Source organism: Oncorhynchus masou, chromosome 23 (assembly GCF_036934945.1).
Source record: "Oncorhynchus masou masou isolate Uvic2021 chromosome 23, UVic_Omas_1.1, whole genome shotgun sequence".
Classification (NCBI taxonomy): Eukaryota; Metazoa; Chordata; class Actinopteri; order Salmoniformes; family Salmonidae; genus Oncorhynchus; species Oncorhynchus masou.
In genome coordinates, this window is record NC_088234.1 from 21,892,231 (window position 1) to 21,911,813 (window position 19,583).

Below are 19,583 nucleotides of genomic sequence, written 5' to 3' on the forward strand. Positions count from 1 at the left end.
GTGTTGAAGTGCACGTGTTACTAGGAAAACATATTCAGTATGAGGGATTTTTTTTATTTTTAATTACCCATTTTTCGTGGTTTCCAATTTGTAGTTAGTCTTGTCTCATCGCTGCAACTCCCGTTACGGACTCAGGAGAGGCGAAGGCCGAGAGCCGTGCGTCCTCCGAAACACAACCCAGCCAAGCCACACTGCTTCTTGACACAATGCTCGCTTAACCCGGAAGCCAGCCACACCAATGTGTTTCGGATGGTACACCTGGCGACCATGTCAGCGTACATTGCGCCCAGCCCGCCACAAGAGTCGCTAGAGTGCGATGGGACAAGAACATCTCTGCCAGCCAATCCCTCCCCTAACCCTGATGACGCTGGGCGAATTGTGTGCTGCCCCATGGGTCTCCCGGTCACAGCTGCGACAGAGCCTGGACAAACCAGGATCTCTAGTGGCACAGCTAGCACTGTGATGCAGGGCCTGAGACCACTTAGGCCACTCAGGAGACCCCAGTACGAGAGTTGCATGATTGCAAAAGTTTGCCATTATTTCCTGGTAATGTGTATTTGTCGTATCAATTTTTGCCCTTGGGGTTTGCAAAGCAAATGCCCCACTTACATCTTCATTTTTCTTATTCTTTAGTGCGCAACTCCTCTTACACATGCCATTCAAACTTCAAACGTGTAGACTGGTTTGAGTTGAGTTGCTCATATTCAACTTTTGATATCTTTTAAAATATTCAACTTTGTATCTATCTTCATTCACGAGAGTGGGACTTTTTTCAACAATCTCCCCATTGTGACATCATCACTTCCAACATTCCATTCGCTTTAAATGCAACAACGTTTGACACAAATCTGCTACTTTGAATATTTGCCAACAATTTAGACAAAAAGTTTGTGGGAAATCTTCCTCTAATTCACTGTTTTTAAAATCTGAAAACGGATTAGGAATAGCTTCTTCAAATTAATAGAGTGATCTGTTTAGTAACACATCAACTGCTTGCAATTATTCATGTCAGAAGCTAGCAGATTCATTACTTACCAACAGCAGTAAATTCCAATACAACTAAATCACATTTTGAAGTTCTCTCCATGCTTTGTCTAACAACATTATCATGAATATATTAAATAAATTGTGGGTCAGAGTGCAGCATTTATTTAGTTTCAAAGCACAAACGTTTGTTAGCATGTTTATCACTGCTTTAGCAACACGTGCCTCGGAGGGTGACAATGTCTTCATAATACATTGATCCCGTTGCGCTGATCTGATCTGTTCACTCACTTTTTTTTCACCCGATAACTTCTCATCGCACTTCGTTCAGTTTTCACATGCAATAACTGTAGTTTAGACTGACCACCACCAGAATCTTAGAAAAAAAGGTTCTGGATAGAACCAAAAATGGTTGTACGGTTCTTTGATTAGAACCCATTTGGTTCTTCTTCACTGAACTAACATTGGTGCTATATAGTGTTCTATATGGAACCAATTTCGGGTCTATGTAGAATTAAGGGGCGCCATATATGAAGCAAGCAGATGACCCTTTTTGATTCTTTACAGAACCTTTTTTTCCTAAAAGTGCACACAACTATTTACAACACACCTATTGCACCACACAACTACTGACCACAACAACACAACTATTGACCACCACTACAGACTATAACTACTGACCACAACTACTGAACACCACTCCTGACCACAATTACTGACCACAACCACAAAATTACTGACCACAACACAGAGACCATAACTACAACTCATGACCACAACCACACAACTACTGACCACAACACTACTGACACACCACACAACTACTGATCACAACTGACCACAACTACTGAAAACAACTACCGAACCACAAAACTACTGACCACAAAAACACAACTACTGACCACAACGTAACTACAGACCATAACTACTGAAAACAACTACTGACCACAAGCACACAGACTGTCCAAAACTCCCGAACAGAACCACACACCTACTCACCAAAACTACTGAACAGTACTGACCACAACTACTGAACAGACAACTACTTAACCACACAACTAATGACCACAACTACTGACCACAACCACACAACTACTGAGCCACATCCAACTACTGAACACAACTAGTAACAACTCCTGACCATATCCACAGAACTACTGACCACAATTACTGAACCACAACTACTGACCACTACTACTGAATCACACACCTACTTACCAAAACTCCTGACCATAACCACACAACTACTGACCACAATTACTGACCACACAACTACAGACCACAACAGCAGAACTATAGACAACAACTGACCATAACTACTGACCACAGACACAAAACTACTGACCAAAACACAACTAAAGACCATAACTACTGACCACAACCAACTACTAACCTGAACAACACAACGAGAGACAATAGCTACTGACCACAACTCCTGACCACAACCACACAACTACTAACAACTTCGGACCAAGACTACTGACCATATCACCACAACTACTGAACCACACTACTACCACAACCACAGCCCTACTGACCACAATTACTAAGCACAACACACAACTACTGACCACAACTACCGATCACAACCATGCAACTACTGAACAACAAAACTATTGACCACACAACTACTGGCCGCAACAACACAACTTCTGACCAAGACTACTGACCATAACACACAACTACTGAACCACACTACTACCACAACCACACCCACACGACTACTGACCACAATTACTGAAAACAACTACTGACCACAACCACACAGCTACTGACCATACAACTACTGGCCACAATAACAACTACAGACCATAACTACTGAACCACAACTTACCACAAAACTACTGACCACAACTCCTGACCACAACCACACAACTACTGACCAAGACTACTGACCATAACACCACAACTACTGACCACACAACTACTAAACCACACTACTACCGCAACTACACAACTACTGATCACAATTACTAAGCACAACACTACTGACACACCACTCAACTACTGACCACAACTACTGAAAACAACTACTGAGCATACAACTATTGGCCACAACAACACAACTACAGACCATAACTACTACCACAACACTACTGACCACAAATACTAAGCACAACACTACTGACACACCACACAACTACTGAGAACAACTACTGGCCACAACAACACAACTACTGACAACATCTTGCCAAGACTACTGACCATAACACCACAACTACTGAACCACACTACTACCACAACCACACAACTACTGATCACAATTACTAAGCACAACACCTGACACACCACTCAACTACTGAAAACAACTACTGAACCACAATTTACCACAAAACTACTGAACACAACCACACACCTACTCACCAAAACTACTGAACACAACTACTAACCACATGACTACTGATCACATCCAACCAATTACTGCCCACAACCACATAACTACTGACCACAACAACTGAACCACACACCTGCTTAAGAAAAACTACTGACCATAACCACAAAACTCTGACCAAAATTACTGACCACAACCAACCAACTACTTACCACCCAGCCAAACAATGAGACCATAACTCCTAGCCACAACACTAGACCAAAACTCCAGACCACAACCACTGAACCACACCACTACTGAACCACACAACTACTGACCACAACCACACAATGAGATCACAACTCCAGACCACAACCACACAACTACTGACCACATCCAACCAACTTCTGTCCACAACCACAACTATTGAACCACACACCTGCTTAACAAAGCTACCGACCACAACAACAAAACTGACCACAACCAACCATCTACTTACTACACAACTACTGATCACAACCACACAGAGACCACAACTCCAGACCACAGCCACATGACCACAACCACACAACTACTGACCACATCCAACCAACTCCTGACCACTACTACTTAGCCACACACCTGCTTAACAAAACTACTGACCACAACCAACCAACTACTTACCACACAACTACTGACCACAACCACACAATGAGACCACAACTCCTGACGGCAACTCCAGACGACAACCACATGACTACTGACCACAACCACACAGCTGCTACTGACCACAACTACTGAACCACACACCTACTTACCAAAACAACTGACCACAACTACTGAGCCACAATTACTAACCACACAACTACTGACCACAAATACTAAACCACAACTGCTGACCACAAAACTGACCACAAACATACAACTACTGAACCACACACCAACTTACTAAAACTACTGACCACAACCACACAGCTGCTACTGACCACAACACTACTGACCATAACCATACAACTACTGACCACAACTACTGAACCACACACCTACTTAACAAAACTACTGAACACAATAAATCACACAACTGCTACTGACCACAACTACTAATCCACTACTACTGACCACAAAACTACTGACCCAACTACTGAACCACATACCTACTTACCGAAACCACACTTACTAACCACACAATTGCTACTGACCACAACTACTAAACCACTACTACTGACCACAAAACTACTGACCCCAACTACTGCACCACATACCTACTTACCAAAACCACACTACTGACCCACATACCTACTTACCAAAACCACACTATTGCCCCACACAACTACTGACCACAACACCAGAACTACAGACCACAACTGCCCATAAATACTGACCACAAGCACACATCTACCTACCACAACATGACTAGAGACCATAACTACTGACAACTTCTGACCAAGACTACTGACCATAACACCACAACTACTGACCACACAACTACCACAATTACTAACCATAGCACTACTGACACACCACACAACTACTGACCACAACTAATGATCACAAAACTAATACTGACCACAACTACTGACCACAAGCATGCAACTACTGACCACAACACAAATACAGACCGTAGCTACTGAAAACAACTACTGACCACAAGCATGCAACTTGTTTCTTCCTAGGTTTTGGCCTTTCTAGGGAGTTTTTCCTAGCCACCGTGCTTCTACACCTGCATTGCTTGCTGTTTGGGGTTTTAGGCTGGGTTTCTGTACAGCACTTTGAGATATCAAAATTTGAACTACTGACCACAACACAAATACAGACCATAGCTACTGAAAACAACTACTGACCACAATCACACAACTACTGAACCACAACTTACGACAAAACTACTGACCACAACCACACACCTACTCACCAAAACTACTGAACACAACCAAACAATGGGAACACGACTCCAGACCACAACCACAGAACTACTGAACCACAACTACTGTCCACTACTACTGAACCACACACCTGCTTAACAAAACTACTGACCCTGACCACAACCACATGACTACTGACCACAACCACACAGCTGCTACTGACCACAACATAACTACAGACTATAACCACTGAAAACAAGCACACATCTACTGACCACAAGCACACACACCTACTTACCAAAACTACTGACCACAACTACAAACCCACTCAACTAATGACAACAGCTAGACCACAACCACAGAACGACTGACCACAACTTCTGAACCACACACCTACTTAACAAAACTACTGACCACAACCAATCAACTACTGACCACAACTGCTAAACCACAACTACAGACCCACACACTTACTTACCTACTGACCACAACTACTGAACTACACACATACCGACTTACCAAAACTACTCACCACACTCCACACAACTACTGGCTAGGGTTTGGTATTTGAAATGATCACTTTCGAATAATATCATTAAAGTAACACTTTTTAAACTTCTTCCACTACCACAAACTACTTTTAAAAGAGCTTTACCAAGCCCCACAACTTTACTTGTAAAGTTAACATCTAGTTATTGGTTGTGATTACAGGGTAGTAGGAAACTAAATTGTAGGTGTGTCAAACAAATAATTAAAGTCCACATAAACATTCATTTTCATGGAACGAGACAGACCCACCACCTGCCACAGATTGCTGGAAGAGGATTCTCATATTTGCACAACAATAAAAAGACAACTCAAACAAGAGCTAGAGATGGTTTGCTATCAGTAATGTACAATTTTAAAACTTTCTTCAAAATAAGATCACACCATCCACATAAAAACAGGGTTTGTTCACATGTTTTAATATAGTTTTTGAATATTTCAGTTGATTCTGTTTGACAATGTAAAAACTATCCGTAAAAAACAAACCCCAGAAAATAACCCACCCCAAGCATTTAATTTAACACAAGGGTATCACATTAAAATGATGACGTACAGTGCCCTCAGAAAGTATTCAGACCCCTTGACTTATTCCATATTTTGTTGTTACAGACAGAATTCAAAATGGATTAAAGTCTCACCACCTCTTCCACCAAGTGAAAGCACATTTTTTGAAAATGAAACACAGAAATATCCAATTTACATACATATTCACACGTCCGAATCAATACTTTGTTGAAACACCATTGGCAGCGATTACAGCTGTGAGTCTTTCTGGGTAAGTCTCTAAGAGCTTGCCACACCTGGATTGTATTATTCTAGCTTGGTTAAATTGATTGTTGGTCATTGCTAGACAACCAGTTTCAGGTCTTGACATAGATTTAAGTATATTTAAGTCAAAACTTCTTGGTAAGCAACTTCAGTGTAGATTTGGCTTTGTATTCTAGTTATTGTCCTGCTGAAAGGTGAATTAATGTCCCAGTTTCCGGTGGAAAGCAGACTGAACCAGGTTCTCTTCTAGGATTTTGCCTGTGCTTCGCTCCATTGTTTCTTTTTCAACCTGATAAACTCACCAGTCCTTAACGATTACAAGCATACCCATAACATGATGCAGCCACCACTAAGCTTGAAAATATGGCAAGTGGTACTCAGTAATGTGTTGTATTGCATTTTCCCCCAAACATAAGACTTTTATATTCAGGACAAAGAGGGAATTGCTTTGCCACATTTCTTGCAGTATTACTTAAGTGCCTTGATACAAACAGGATGCGTGTTTTAGAATATTTTTTTAAATTCTGTACAGGCTCTCTTTTCACTGTCAATTAGGTTACTATTGTGGAGTAACTACAGTGTTGTTGATCCATCCTCCATTTTCTATCACTGCCATTAAACTCTTAACTGCTTCAAAGTCACCATTGACCCCATGGCGAAATCCTTGAGCAGTTTCCATCCTCTCTTGCAACGGAGTTAGAAAGCACGCCTGTATCTTTGTAGTGACTGGGTGAGTTGATACACCATCTAAAAGTATAATTAATAACTTCACCATGCTCAAAAGGGATATTTAATGTCTGCTCATATATATATATATACAAACAACCCATCAATCAATAGGTGCCCTTCCCTACGAGGAATTGGAAAACCTCCCTCGTCTTTGTGGTTAAATCGATGTTTGAAATTCACTGCTCGACTGAGGGACCTTACAGATCATTACCTGTGTGGGGGTACAGAGGTGAGGTACTCATTCAAAAAGTATATTAAACACATGACATTCCATGCAACTTGTGAAGCACATTTTTACTCCTGAACTTATTTAGGCTTGCCATAACAAAAAAGTGGTTGAATACTTATTGACTGAAGACATTTCAGCTTTTAATTTTTGTTAATTTTTCATTCATTTGTTAATTTATGAAAACCTAATTCCACTTTGACATTATGGGTTATTATGTGAAGTCGTCATAAAAACCATCTGTGTAAATCCATTTTAAATGCAGGCTGTAACACAACATGTGGTGAAAGTCAAGGGGTATGAATACTTTCTGAAGGCACTGTAGCTTAGCAGTCAGTGACATTCAAAGCTTTCAGTTACAGCTATACTGTATCCTTAGAATTCAATGCATGTTAATAGTTGATGGGACGATATTGACAGTCCATACATGTTGTAGTCTATCATTTGTTTGACCCATTAAAATGACTCAATAGTTTGTTCGTTGTTGCAGTCAGTCCCTTCAGTTGCTTTGAACCGTGGAACACATTTTCAGTAACATCAGGAGTGGTTATTAAAAAGAAAATAGACAAAATACAAAAAGTGCAAGTTTTCATTCAGACATGCTTTGAAATCAATGAAAAAAGGAGAGAGAATGCAACAACACAGGCCCTTTCAGGAAGTAGACAGAGAAGCTTCATACTCACCCTTTTGATTGGGTACACAACTAGGAAGGAGTCGTGGGATTGGCATTGAGAAAGGACTCATCTTTATATCTCTGTGCCATTATAGCAAGCTCAATTTTTATATAGTCAATTTTCTTCACGATTGACCAACCAGGATCAGCCATCAGCCAATGAAGCAGACATAGTGTGTGTGGTGAAGAGAACGACATCAATCTCTTATAAAACATTCTGAAAACTCTGAATGTTGTACTTTTCTGAATATAACCTGTCTGAGTAGCTTGGATTTCAGTCTGAATCTGATTTTATCCAACTTGAGCTCGTCTTAGCACTATAAATAAATGGATAAGGAGTCCAACACCCAGGTTATTATAGCAGAGCAAAAACCAAAAGAGCTACGTTGTTACCAAAACGAGCCATTTGAGGAAGAATGAGGCAAAAAAGAAAAAAAAACTGCAAACAAAGCAAAAGCAGCAGACAGACATCCCAAAGAAAAAGACATGGATACTGGAGGAGGGATGCACTGATGTCATCTACAGCCTGGGCCTAGTTGGGAGGACTGAACAGCACACCTATACTAGTCTTCATTCTCGCATCTTCGACCACTCGAGTGGAAAATTGCAATTGCTCCAGAACAGAGCAGCACGTATTGCACTTAGATGTACGCGGAGGGTGAATATCAGTGGTATGCATGTCAATCTCTTTTGGATCAAAGTTGAGGATTGATTGACTGCGTCACTATTGGTCTTTGTGTGAGGTGATGATGGGTTAAAAAGGTACTGAACTGTCCGTTCAAGCAGTTGGTACACAGTTCAGTACCACTCAAGACATGCAGCCAGAGGACTCTTCATAGTCCCCAGGTCAAGAAATGACACTGGGTAATGCACAGTATTAAATTAGAGCCATGACTACATGGAACTCTGCCACCCCAGGTAAGATTATCAGCCAGCCTTAAAACCAGATAAAAAATTTTAAAAAACACCTCACGACGCCAACTGTGGAGAGACAGACATTTTTACATGTATTGTATATTATTTGTTTTTTTGTTTCCCGTTTCAACCCCAGGAAGAGTAGACATTGCCTTGGAAGCGTCTAATTGGGGATGCTAATAAAATACTTTGAGTCAACTGCCGACACATTGTCACCCAGTTTCATCCATGTAGAATCTGTGGTAGAAAGTTTAACCCTCGAGGGACAGTAGTAGTCCACTGCCTTTGCCAGTCATTCACGTCCCCGTAGTCTCATTACATTACCCACAATCCCCCAAACATGGGTACATCCATAAATTACTCCACAGGTTTTCATAGGCCTTAAATCCCCCAATCGTAGGTCCTTTCCGGTTCCGTCAGCACCCGCATGTTTCTCGTCCTCACTCGTGGTTGAACTTGAAGTGGTAGTTGCCGCCGGAGTCGAAGGGGTTGAAGTGGAAGGGCCGTCCTTGGCCACCCTGACCCCCTCCTCCACCCTGCTGGCTCTCTGGGTCCAGGGGGTCCTCGCCTAAGTCAAATTTCTGACGCTTTTCTACAGGGGATGGAGAGATGTGGGAATAAGCAACAAGTTAATCTTGTTTCCGGCTAGGTTTTCAACAGAAATGTTGATTCCTGAAAACAGGATGTCATCATACTGCAAATAGGTTACAGCTTCCTAAATACAATCATACCAGGTATACATTTTCCAATATGGGAGGGGTTAATAGTCCTCTTATCTACCAGCTTGACGAACACTATCAGGTACATATACAGTAAAGTACAGTACCTGGGTCGGTGAGCACCTCTTTAGCAGAGGCGATGTCGATGAACCTTTTCTCCGCCTCCATCTTCTTTGCCTGCTCTCTGAAGTTGTCAGGATGCCACTGTTGGGCCAGCTTCCTGTACGCCTTGATGATTTCCTGTTTGTTGGCACTCCTGGAGAAAAATAACATAAGCTAAGGTAAACAACTGTTTGAATACAAGGAGCAAATGCATGCCAATTTCCCTGAGGTTATCACGGAGGTTGGTGAAAATGATTTCAACATCATGAACTTCTCAATTGTCCAATTGCTTAAAGATCACATATAGACAGTAGATTATGTCAAGGAAGGAAGGAATTATGTTTTTAAGAAATATTTGAACAGAACTCCCTTCTCTAGGTCAGTCATACCTATTGACACCCAAGATTTTGTAATAGTCTCTCTTCCGGGAGAGCTTGAGCAGTTTTTGGGCTCGCTCCAGACCTTCCCTGATCTCATTGTTCTCCATGTCAAACTCCCTCGCTTCCTGGTAGTCTTCCACCGCTAGAGACGTAGGGAGGGAGAGGTAAAGAAAGGCAGAGACAGAAAAATATCAAAATGGATACTTGACAAAGCTGGCACTACGATCCCACTGGGATTTGACTGCAGTAATCAGGACATTTACATATTTTACATGTTAGTCATTTAGCAGACACTCTTATCCAGAGCAACTTACAGTTAGTGCATTCATCTTAAGATAGCTAGCTGAGAACCATAAATCAGTCATAGTAAGTACATTCTTTCTCAATAAAGTAGATATCAGCAAAGTCAAAGCTAGTTAGAGGGGAAAAAGTGTTAGTTCAGGCTTTAGACTGGCTCCTGGCTACAAACACTGGGTTACATGGCAAATCTGTGTTCCCCTGAGCTACAAAAAGCCCACAAGTAAACAAAGGCAGTGTGAGTACTTGAGGGAGTGAAAAACAAAGCAAAATAAAGTGTTATCATTCCATGCCATCATTCTCTCTGCTACAGTACCGGTAATGGCATGGAGAAATCTGTGGTTTAAAGTACTCAAGTAAAACATACTTACAAGTACTACTTAAGTAGTTTAGGGTGTCTGTAGTTCACTATTTATATTTTTGACAACTTTTACTCCACTACATTCCTACAGAAAATAAATGTACCTTTTACTCCTTACATTTTCCCTGACAACCAAAGGTACTTGGTAGATTTTGAATGCTTAGCAGGACAGGAACATTTTCTAAATTCATGCACTCATCAAGAGAACGTCCCTGGTCATCCCTACTGCAGACTCACTAAACAAATACTTTGTTTGTAAATTATGTCTGAGTGTTGAACTGTGCCCCTGGCGATCTGCAAATAAATAATACAATTGTGTCGTCTGGTTTGCTTAATATAAGAAATGTTTAATGATTTATACTCTTACTTTTGATACTTAAGTACATTTCAAACCAAATACTTTTACTCAAGTAGTCACTTGTACTCGAGTCATTTTCTTTTAAGGTATCTTTAAATTTTACTCAAGTATGAAAAATTGGGCACTTTTTACACCACTGGGTGAAAGTACCTTTCTCGTAGTCCTGGTTGAGGATGAAAGCCTCAGCTCTGTCTCGGAGGATGTTGATGTTGCGTGGGTCTCTCTGGTGGGCTTCAGAACAGATGTCTATTGCCTTAGCAGTCATCTTGTTCTGGTGGAGAAAAATGGAACAACGTATATTAAGCATTATTATTGGGTCCCAGTCCATTAGTAATTACTCAATCATTAAGTAATATACTTTTAAAAAAGTTATGTGAAGTCAGAGGTAGTAAAAATATGATAATTTGAACACACTACCAATGAATTTCTGACTTTAGTAGAAGGCCAAGCTATTACTATCAAATGACTATGGCTGAGGCCATGGTAACGGTCCACTCCATAGGTTAAATCTTTCTACAGTATGTGATGGGACCCACCTTGACCAGGCAGAAGCAGATCCTCTCATTGGCCTTGTTGGTGTAGTATGGGACATTAGGCTCTCTTCTCATCACTGACTCATACTTGGCTATGGCCTCCTGATACCTGATAACAAACATTTAATAATATACATTTTAGAGCAACAAGACATAAATACAACCACCATACAATAGTCAGAACTAAAATCAACCAAAGTGGATACAAATAGGTTTGGTGCTAAAACCTAAAATATAAAACTGTCAAAGGAACACAAGGAGTGAAATTATAAAACACAAAGCATGGGAACTGAAACATAAGCCCACATGGAGGGACTACCATTTAAGACCACATAGAAAGGCAGGAATTGACATTAAGGGATGACCTATTGCCTGGGGCTGAGCAGTCGTACAAGTTGAGCCTGCTCTGAGGTTGCCCCATTTAAACAACCAAACTGCGAAGAATTCCAGCAGCCTAAAACAGGTTTTTCTGGTTCCTCTCCATTGTTTAAGTGAAACGCCAAACATTTATGGAGGTCGGGCAAGTAGAGGCTGCTCAGATTCTTTTTACTGAACAAAATACAAAGAATTCCAGTATTGATCTTTCTCATTCAATTCTTGGACCGACTCTCTTCTCTGTATACATCAATAATGTCGCCCTTGCTGCTAGTGAGTCTCTGATCCACCTCTACGCAGACGACACCATTCTGTATACTTCTGACCTTTCTTTGGACACTGTGTTAACAACCCTCCAGGCAAGCTTCAATGCCATACAACTCTCCTTCCGTGGCCTCCAATTGCTCTTAAATACAAGTAAAACTAAATGCATGCTCTTCAACCGATCGCTGCCTGCACCTGCCCGCCTGTCCAACATCACTACTCTGGACGGCTCTGACTTAGAATACGTGGACAAGAACAAATTCCTAGGTGTCTGGTTAGACTGTAAACTCTCCTTCCAGACCCACATCAAATATCTCCAATCCAAAGTTAAATCTGGAATTGGCTTCCTATTTCGTAACAAAGCATCCTTCACTCATGCTGCCAAACATACCCTTGTAAAACTGACCATCCTACCAATCCTCGACTTCGGCGATGTCATTTACAAAATAGCCTCCAATACCCTACTCAACAAATTGGATGCAGTCTATCACAGTGCAGAGGAAGGTTGGAAAAAATTGTTATGGACAGACGAATCTAAGTTTAATGTGTTTGGATCAAAGAAGAACATTAGTGAGATGCAGAAAAAAAGAAAGAAGTTCCCATCAAGGCAATCCAACTTGTGGGAGGTGCTTCAAGAAGCATGGGGTGAAATCTCTTCAGATTACCTCAACAAATTGACAACTAGAATGCCAAAGGTCTACAAGGCTGTAATTGCTGCAAATTGAAGAATCTTTGACGAAAGCAAAGTTTGAAGGACAATTATTATTTAAAAGAAAAATCAATATTTAAAACCTTGTCAACATCTTGACTATATTTCTTATTAAAAAAAAATATATACAGTGCCTTGCGAAAGTATTCGGCCCCCTTGAACTTTGCGACCTTTTGCCACATTTCAGGCTTCAAACATAAAGATATAAAACTGTATTTTTTTGTGAAGAATCAACAACAAGTGGGACACAATCATGAAGTGGAACGACATTTATTGGATATTTCAATTTTTTTTAACAAATCAAAAACTGAAAAATTGGGCGTGCAAAATTATTCAGCCCCCAAAGTTAACACTTTGTAGCGCCACCTTTTGCTGCGATTACAGCTGTAAGTCGCTTGGGGTATGTCTCTATCAGTTTTGCACATCGAGAGACTGAAATTTTTCCCCATTCCTCCTTGCAAAACAGCTCGAGCTCAGTGAGGTTGGATGGAGAGCATTTGTGAACAGCAGTTTTCAGTTCTTTCCACAGATTCTCGATTGGATTCAGGTCTGGACTTTGACTTGGCCATTCTAACACCTGGATATGTTTATTTTTGAACCATTCCATTGTAGATTTTGCTTTATGTTTTGGATCATTGTCTTGTTGGAAGACAAATCTCCGTACCAGTCTCAGGTCTTTTGCAGACTCCATCAGGTTTTCTTCCAGAATGGTCCTGTATTTGGCTCCATCCATCTTCCCACCAATTTTAACCATCTTCCCTGTCCTTGCTGAAGAAAAGCAGGCCCAAACCATGATGCTGCCACCACCATGTTTGACAGTGGGGATGGTGTGGTCAGGGTGATGAGCTGTATTGCTTTTACGCCAAACATAACGTTTTGCATTGTTGCCAAAAAGTTCAATTTTGGTTTCATCTGACCAGAGCACCTTCTTCCACATGTTTGGTGTCTCCCCCAGGTGGCTTGTGGCAAACTTTAAACGACACTTTTTATGGATATCTTTAAGAAATGGCTTTCTTCTTGCCACTCTTCCATAAAGGCCAGATTTGTGCAATATACGACTGATTGTTGTCCTATGGACAGAGTCTCCCACCTCAGCTGTAGATCTCTGCAGTTCATCCAGAGTGATCATGGGCCTCTTGGCTGCATCTCTGATCAGTCTTCTCCTTGTATGAGCTGAAAGTTAAGACGGACGGCCAGGTCTTGGTAGATTTGCAGTGGTCTGATACTCCTTCCATTTCAATATTATCGCTTGCACAGTGCTCCTTGGGATGTTTAAAGCTTGGGAAATCTTTTTGTATCCAAATCCGGCTTTAAACTTCTTCACAACAGTATCTCGGACCTGCCTGGTGTGTTCCTTGTTCTTCATGATGCTCTCTGCGCTTTTAACGGACCTCTGAGACTATCACAGTCCAGGTGCATTTATACGGAGACTTGATAAATACAATCCACCTGTGTGTAATCATCATTAGTCATTTAGGTCAACATTGGATCATTCAGAGATCCTCACTGAACTTCTGGAGAGAGTTTGCTGCACTGAAAGTAAAGGGGCTGAATAATTTTGCACGCCCAATTTTTCAGTTTTTGATTTGTTAAAAAAGTTTGAAATATCCAATAAATGTCGTTCCACTTCATGATTGTGTCCCACTTGTTGTTGATTCTTCACAAAAAAATACAGTTTTATATCTTTATGTTTGAAGCCTGAAAATGTGGCAAAAGGTCGCAAAGTTCAAGGGGGCCGAATACGCAAGGCACTGTATATATATCCCCCCTTCAGAGCAGGCTCAACTTGCATACAGTGGTACTGACCTCGCCTCATCGATGTGCTCCTCGGCAGAGTCCAGCTGCTTGCTGAGCTTCTTCACCTGTTTGTAGTGGGATAAACAGTCCTTGTCATCCTGGTCCAGCTTCAGACACTCTCGGACGTGACTGCACAGAGAGAGATTTACATATAATGTAAAGCGGATTGAGATTATTTTTCCCCCATAAATTTTAAAAGAGTGAGTATTCTTTACCAACTGACAAACCTCAAGCGCCACAATCAACCACAAATACAACAACTCAAACCAATGTTGCTCTGAAGCTCAAAACCTCTTCATTTAAAATGTATTTGCTTTTTAAAAATGTTTTATTTATTTCACCTTTATTTAACCAGGTAGGCTAGTTGAGAACAAGTTCTCATTCGCAACTGCGACCTGGCCAAGATAAAGCATAGCAGTGTGAACAGACAACACAGAGTTACACATGGAGTAAACAATTAACAAGTCAATAACACAGTAGAAGAAAAAAAAGAAAAGAAAAAAAAGAAAAACATGGTTGATTGTTTGCTTAAATCACACCTCCCTATTACTAATAAATTAATGGTGAGCGTACCCTAGTGACTCCTGGTGCTCTCCCAGGCTATAATGCAGGATGCTGAGCTTGAGGAAGGCAGCTCGGTTGTCATTCCTCAGCTGGGTGGTGGGAGTCAGGTCGTGGATGGCCTTCCTGGGGTCTCCCAGGCGGATGTAGCAATCAGCTCGGAGCTCCCGAGACTCAGGGTCCCAGGGGGAGAGCTGAGGAGAAAGAGAGGTAAGGTCAGTGGTGTGAATTTTCCCTTTTTGTGATTTGATACCAAGACTGTAGAAGTATAGTACAGCACTGTTTGATGATGAAGGTATTGTTTAGGTGAAAAGGCCTTTCTTTCCATCCTCAGATGAGGCCCTGTGACAGAGGGAGCCCCGACCTCCATGACAAGGCCCAATTTCTAGGCCCTGTGGTGGAGCTAGCCCCTACCTCTACGACGCGGTCCAGCACAGTGATGGTGGTGCTGTAGTCTCCTCTGTGGTGGGCCACGTGGGCCTCCTCCCGCAGCTCCTCCAGCTTGTTGGCCCTCATCAACTGGTCCCGTGCCTCCTCCTGGTCAGGGGAGCGATGCAGCTGAGGAGGAGAAGGAAGTAAATCAAATAGAAAGATCAAGTTTCTGAAGAAACTGTGACATATTTATTACAAGCTTATAATTGCTATAAAAGATCAATCATATCAGGTCTAAAAATACATATCCCCACACAACACATCAAGTCTTATCTAATCCTTCAGATTCCCTTTACTTCGCCCACATCACATAATTGCAGTAACAAAATGACAATGAATAAGATTATTTTTAAGCGAAACATGAGACAGTGAAACGATACGATGGCATGGGCATTTGGAAATTACAGCAGTGAGATTTTGATTGAAAGAAGGATAAGGTAGAAATATATAGAGATATATAGAAACATAATTAATAGTATGGTAGTAGTAGCAGCATTATAAACTCAGCAAAATAAGAACCGTCCTCTCACTGTCAACTGCGGCATCTTAGGCATCTCACAGCATGGACATTGCAATTTATTGACCTGGCCACATTTGCAGTCCTCATGCCTCCTTGTAGCATGCCGAAGGCACATTCACGGAGATGAGCAGGGACCCTGGGCATCTTTCTTTTGGTGTTTTTCAGAGTCAGTAGAAAGGCCTCTTTAGTGTCCAAAGTTTTCATAACGGTGACCTTAATTGCCTATTGTCTGTAAGCTGTTAGTGTCTAAAAGACCGTTCCACAAATGCATGTTCATTAACTGTTACGGTTCATTGAACAAGCATGGGAAACCGTGTTTAAACCCTTTACAATTAAGATCTGTAAAGTTTTGGATATTTACGAATTATCTTTGAAAGACAGCATCCTGAAAAAGGGACTTTTTTTGTTGTTGCTGAATTTAGTTCTATTTCTAAGCATCTAGACTTACCACAGTCTCAAAGTCCTCCCGAGCATCCTGGGTGTTGCCCTGCTTCAGGAGGATATTCCCTCTCTGCAGTCTGGCCTGGAAACATGGAGGGAGAGAGAGAGAGGGATGAATGTTGAAAGTAGGAGGAGAGAGAAACAATGAGGGAGGGAGCCAGAGAGGGTGACATGGGACACAAAGACAGAGAAAGATACAGGTAAACAGGCAGAGATAGATAAAGAAAGAGTTAATAACAATATCACAACATTGTGTCCATAACTGTGATTTATCATGAAAACAGAGATGATTTTATTGTTGATGACTGTCTGTGTCCACTTACAGCCAGGAAGTCTGGTTTGAGCTGGATGGCTCTGGTCAGATCTGGAAGGGCTGATTTGGACTTCCCCATGGCCAGAAATACAGCTGCCCGCGTGTAGTAGGTGAGGTAGTTCTTAGAGTCTCCCTCTGAGGGCAGGCATAGGGTTGAATACATTACGTCAGTAGGTGATCACATACTTTAGATCTAGCTATTTTCATGTGGCTACATTGATTACATGGCCCTACATTGACTGAAAGTGTGTAGGTATAAATGGTCAATGTGTTTATCTAAGTGAAAGAGAGTGAGATCTGAAAGGATGCATGACAAAGTTGGAATACAACGATTCATCCTGTGGAAGGACTGTGTTATGCATTGCAGCAGCCTGACTTATTTTTAAGAGAGGGTACTAACAGACAGACACAAAGGCTACAGGCTGAGATCTAAGGATGTTTGAGTTATGATAACGAGTGTCTGGTTGGTAACCTTACCCACTGCATAGTGGTAGTGGGACAAAGCCTCCGCCAGTTGACCAGCGGCCAACAGCTTACGGCCCATCTCCAAGTGCTGCTCAATCTCCACATGAGTTGCCCCCAAGACACCTGAAACAACACTTTGTGTGCGTGAGCCTCTAAGAAGGCCCCATATAGCTAGTTCAGCTAACCGCATAGGAACTGACTTTAATGCAGGAAACAGAGTATGTTTTGTTGGGAAGGGGAATATTCAAAAGACAAGTGGAAAAGCAGCTAAGTTACAGCCAAAGGATTTGGGGGGGGGGCACACCTGATCATGCTGAACCCTATACAACCGGTCGTAGTTAAGGAAATGACAATACTTTAGTTAAGGGTATTTTCTATGCACAATGCAGGCAGAACTTTTGCAGCACAAAACACAAGCTAACTACCTTGTCTGTCTTGTCTTACCGTCCAACTGGATGTCCAGAATGACACAGAGCAGAGACAAGGAAGACAGGACCCCGTTGAGACCTTTCCGTCGACCCGACTCCATACTTGAATACTTCAAACTTCTCCCGGAGATGTATATTTCACGCCTCTAATTATATTGTACGCTATCATTTAAACTGTAATTTCCTTCGTCGTTTTTCTTCCTGAACCTTTGAGGATAACAAGTGTTCCCATAGTCCGGTTAAGAAATAGTTCCGAGTGACACAGTGGAACGCCACTGGAAGGTTCCTGCAATTTCCTTGCGAAGGACAACACAAGTTGTTTAGACAACCAAGAGTGAGCAAAATATAGCATGAATCTAATATATTGTTCCAATTTTCTCTACGTGGCATGCCATTGGATAACTTCGGCAAATGTCAACAATAGGTGGTTTCTTAAGTGAAACTTCAACCGGTCCCGTTACTGGACTCCTTCACTGATTCAAGCTGCCCTACATTTCTTTAGTGAAGTGCAGTTCGCGAATTGTTTATTCTTTTTGAACGGTTCTTTTTACCGACTCGCGAGTCATGATTCATTTTCTGAGTGATTTGTTCATTTTTGTCGTTAGTTTAACTTGCTAGTGCTGGCGTCAATGAGTCCTACAGCATAGGCTGGCTACACGCTCTTCCGGTACAGAAGCTCCAGAGACATGATCAAACCGCAAACTGTCTGTCATATACGCGCAAAGAAATAGATCATGAGCATAGCGAAGACAAATACATGTTTAGAACTGATCATTGATCTCATGGTGCAAGAAATAATATAAATAAAGAATTATTGAACGTTATGATGGACACAGCGTTGTAGAACCAAAACATACACAGCCTCAGAGCCACCTGCTCAACAAATCCGAACTCGAGAACGAATATTTTGGAGGGGCTGCAGTTCGCGAACGATATTGTGCTTATCACCCTCACCGCAATCACGCAATACATTCCGCCAAGAGTCGTTCACAATCTAGTCCGGGGACGGCCATAACTAGACCTCGTTCCAAATGTATCATTCAATAAATAATATTTAGTGTATGCCTAGAAATCAACAAATGTACATTGTTTAAAGCACACGTTTAAAAGTCTCAGTCACAAATTACAGCTCTATAAGCCCCCTTATGGCAGGGGCTCCAAAACTTTTTCACTCGGGCCCCCCTTCCAGCATCCGGGAACATCACGCACCCCTCTGCGCGCGCCACGTCTATTTCTATGGGCACAATCACTGTTCATAACGCAAATGATTCACACTCCTCTTGTTGGTGGAGAGTACTTTGCTGGTTTAAAGCTTATTTCCTGCAATTCTTCACATTTTGTCATGGGACGCAAATAAAATGTTGCCGTTTTGAAGCTAATTTTCTTGCAATTCTATACATTGTGCCATGTCTAATGTGTATTCATGTAATATATGAGTAGCTAAAAAACCTAAATAAAAATGGGCAAGTTCATCAGGACATTTCTGACAAGTTAAAAATAGCTAAGATATGCAATGCCTAACATGACAAGAGGAGCTG

The 19,583-nt window shown here is 41.6% G+C and overlaps 1 protein-coding gene across 2 annotated transcripts; it reads right to left on the reverse strand.

Moving 5' to 3' along the window:
• Positions 1-6,075: 6,075 nt before the first annotated feature.
• Positions 6,076-18,625, reverse strand: LOC135510577 (dnaJ homolog subfamily C member 3-like). Of its 2 annotated transcripts, none has more exons than XM_064931598.1 (12): positions 18,043-18,625; positions 17,630-17,751; positions 17,163-17,287; positions 16,847-16,921; positions 15,861-16,004; positions 15,459-15,640; positions 14,895-15,014; positions 11,744-11,849; positions 11,358-11,478; positions 10,201-10,333; positions 9,817-9,965; positions 6,076-9,582 (listed from the first exon to the last, which is right to left on the reverse strand). In XM_064931598.1, exons 1-12 carry the CDS (start codon positions 18,144-18,146, stop codon positions 9,431-9,433), a joined length of 1,533 nt encoding a protein of 510 aa, XP_064787670.1. In that variant the 5' UTR covers positions 18,147-18,625; the 3' UTR covers positions 6,076-9,430. The 2 variants fall into 2 exon arrangements, with proteins under 2 accessions (XP_064787670.1, XP_064787671.1); XM_064931599.1 differs by having other exon boundaries at positions 17,630-17,740; positions 18,062-18,623.
• Positions 18,626-19,583: the final 958 nt, after the last annotated feature.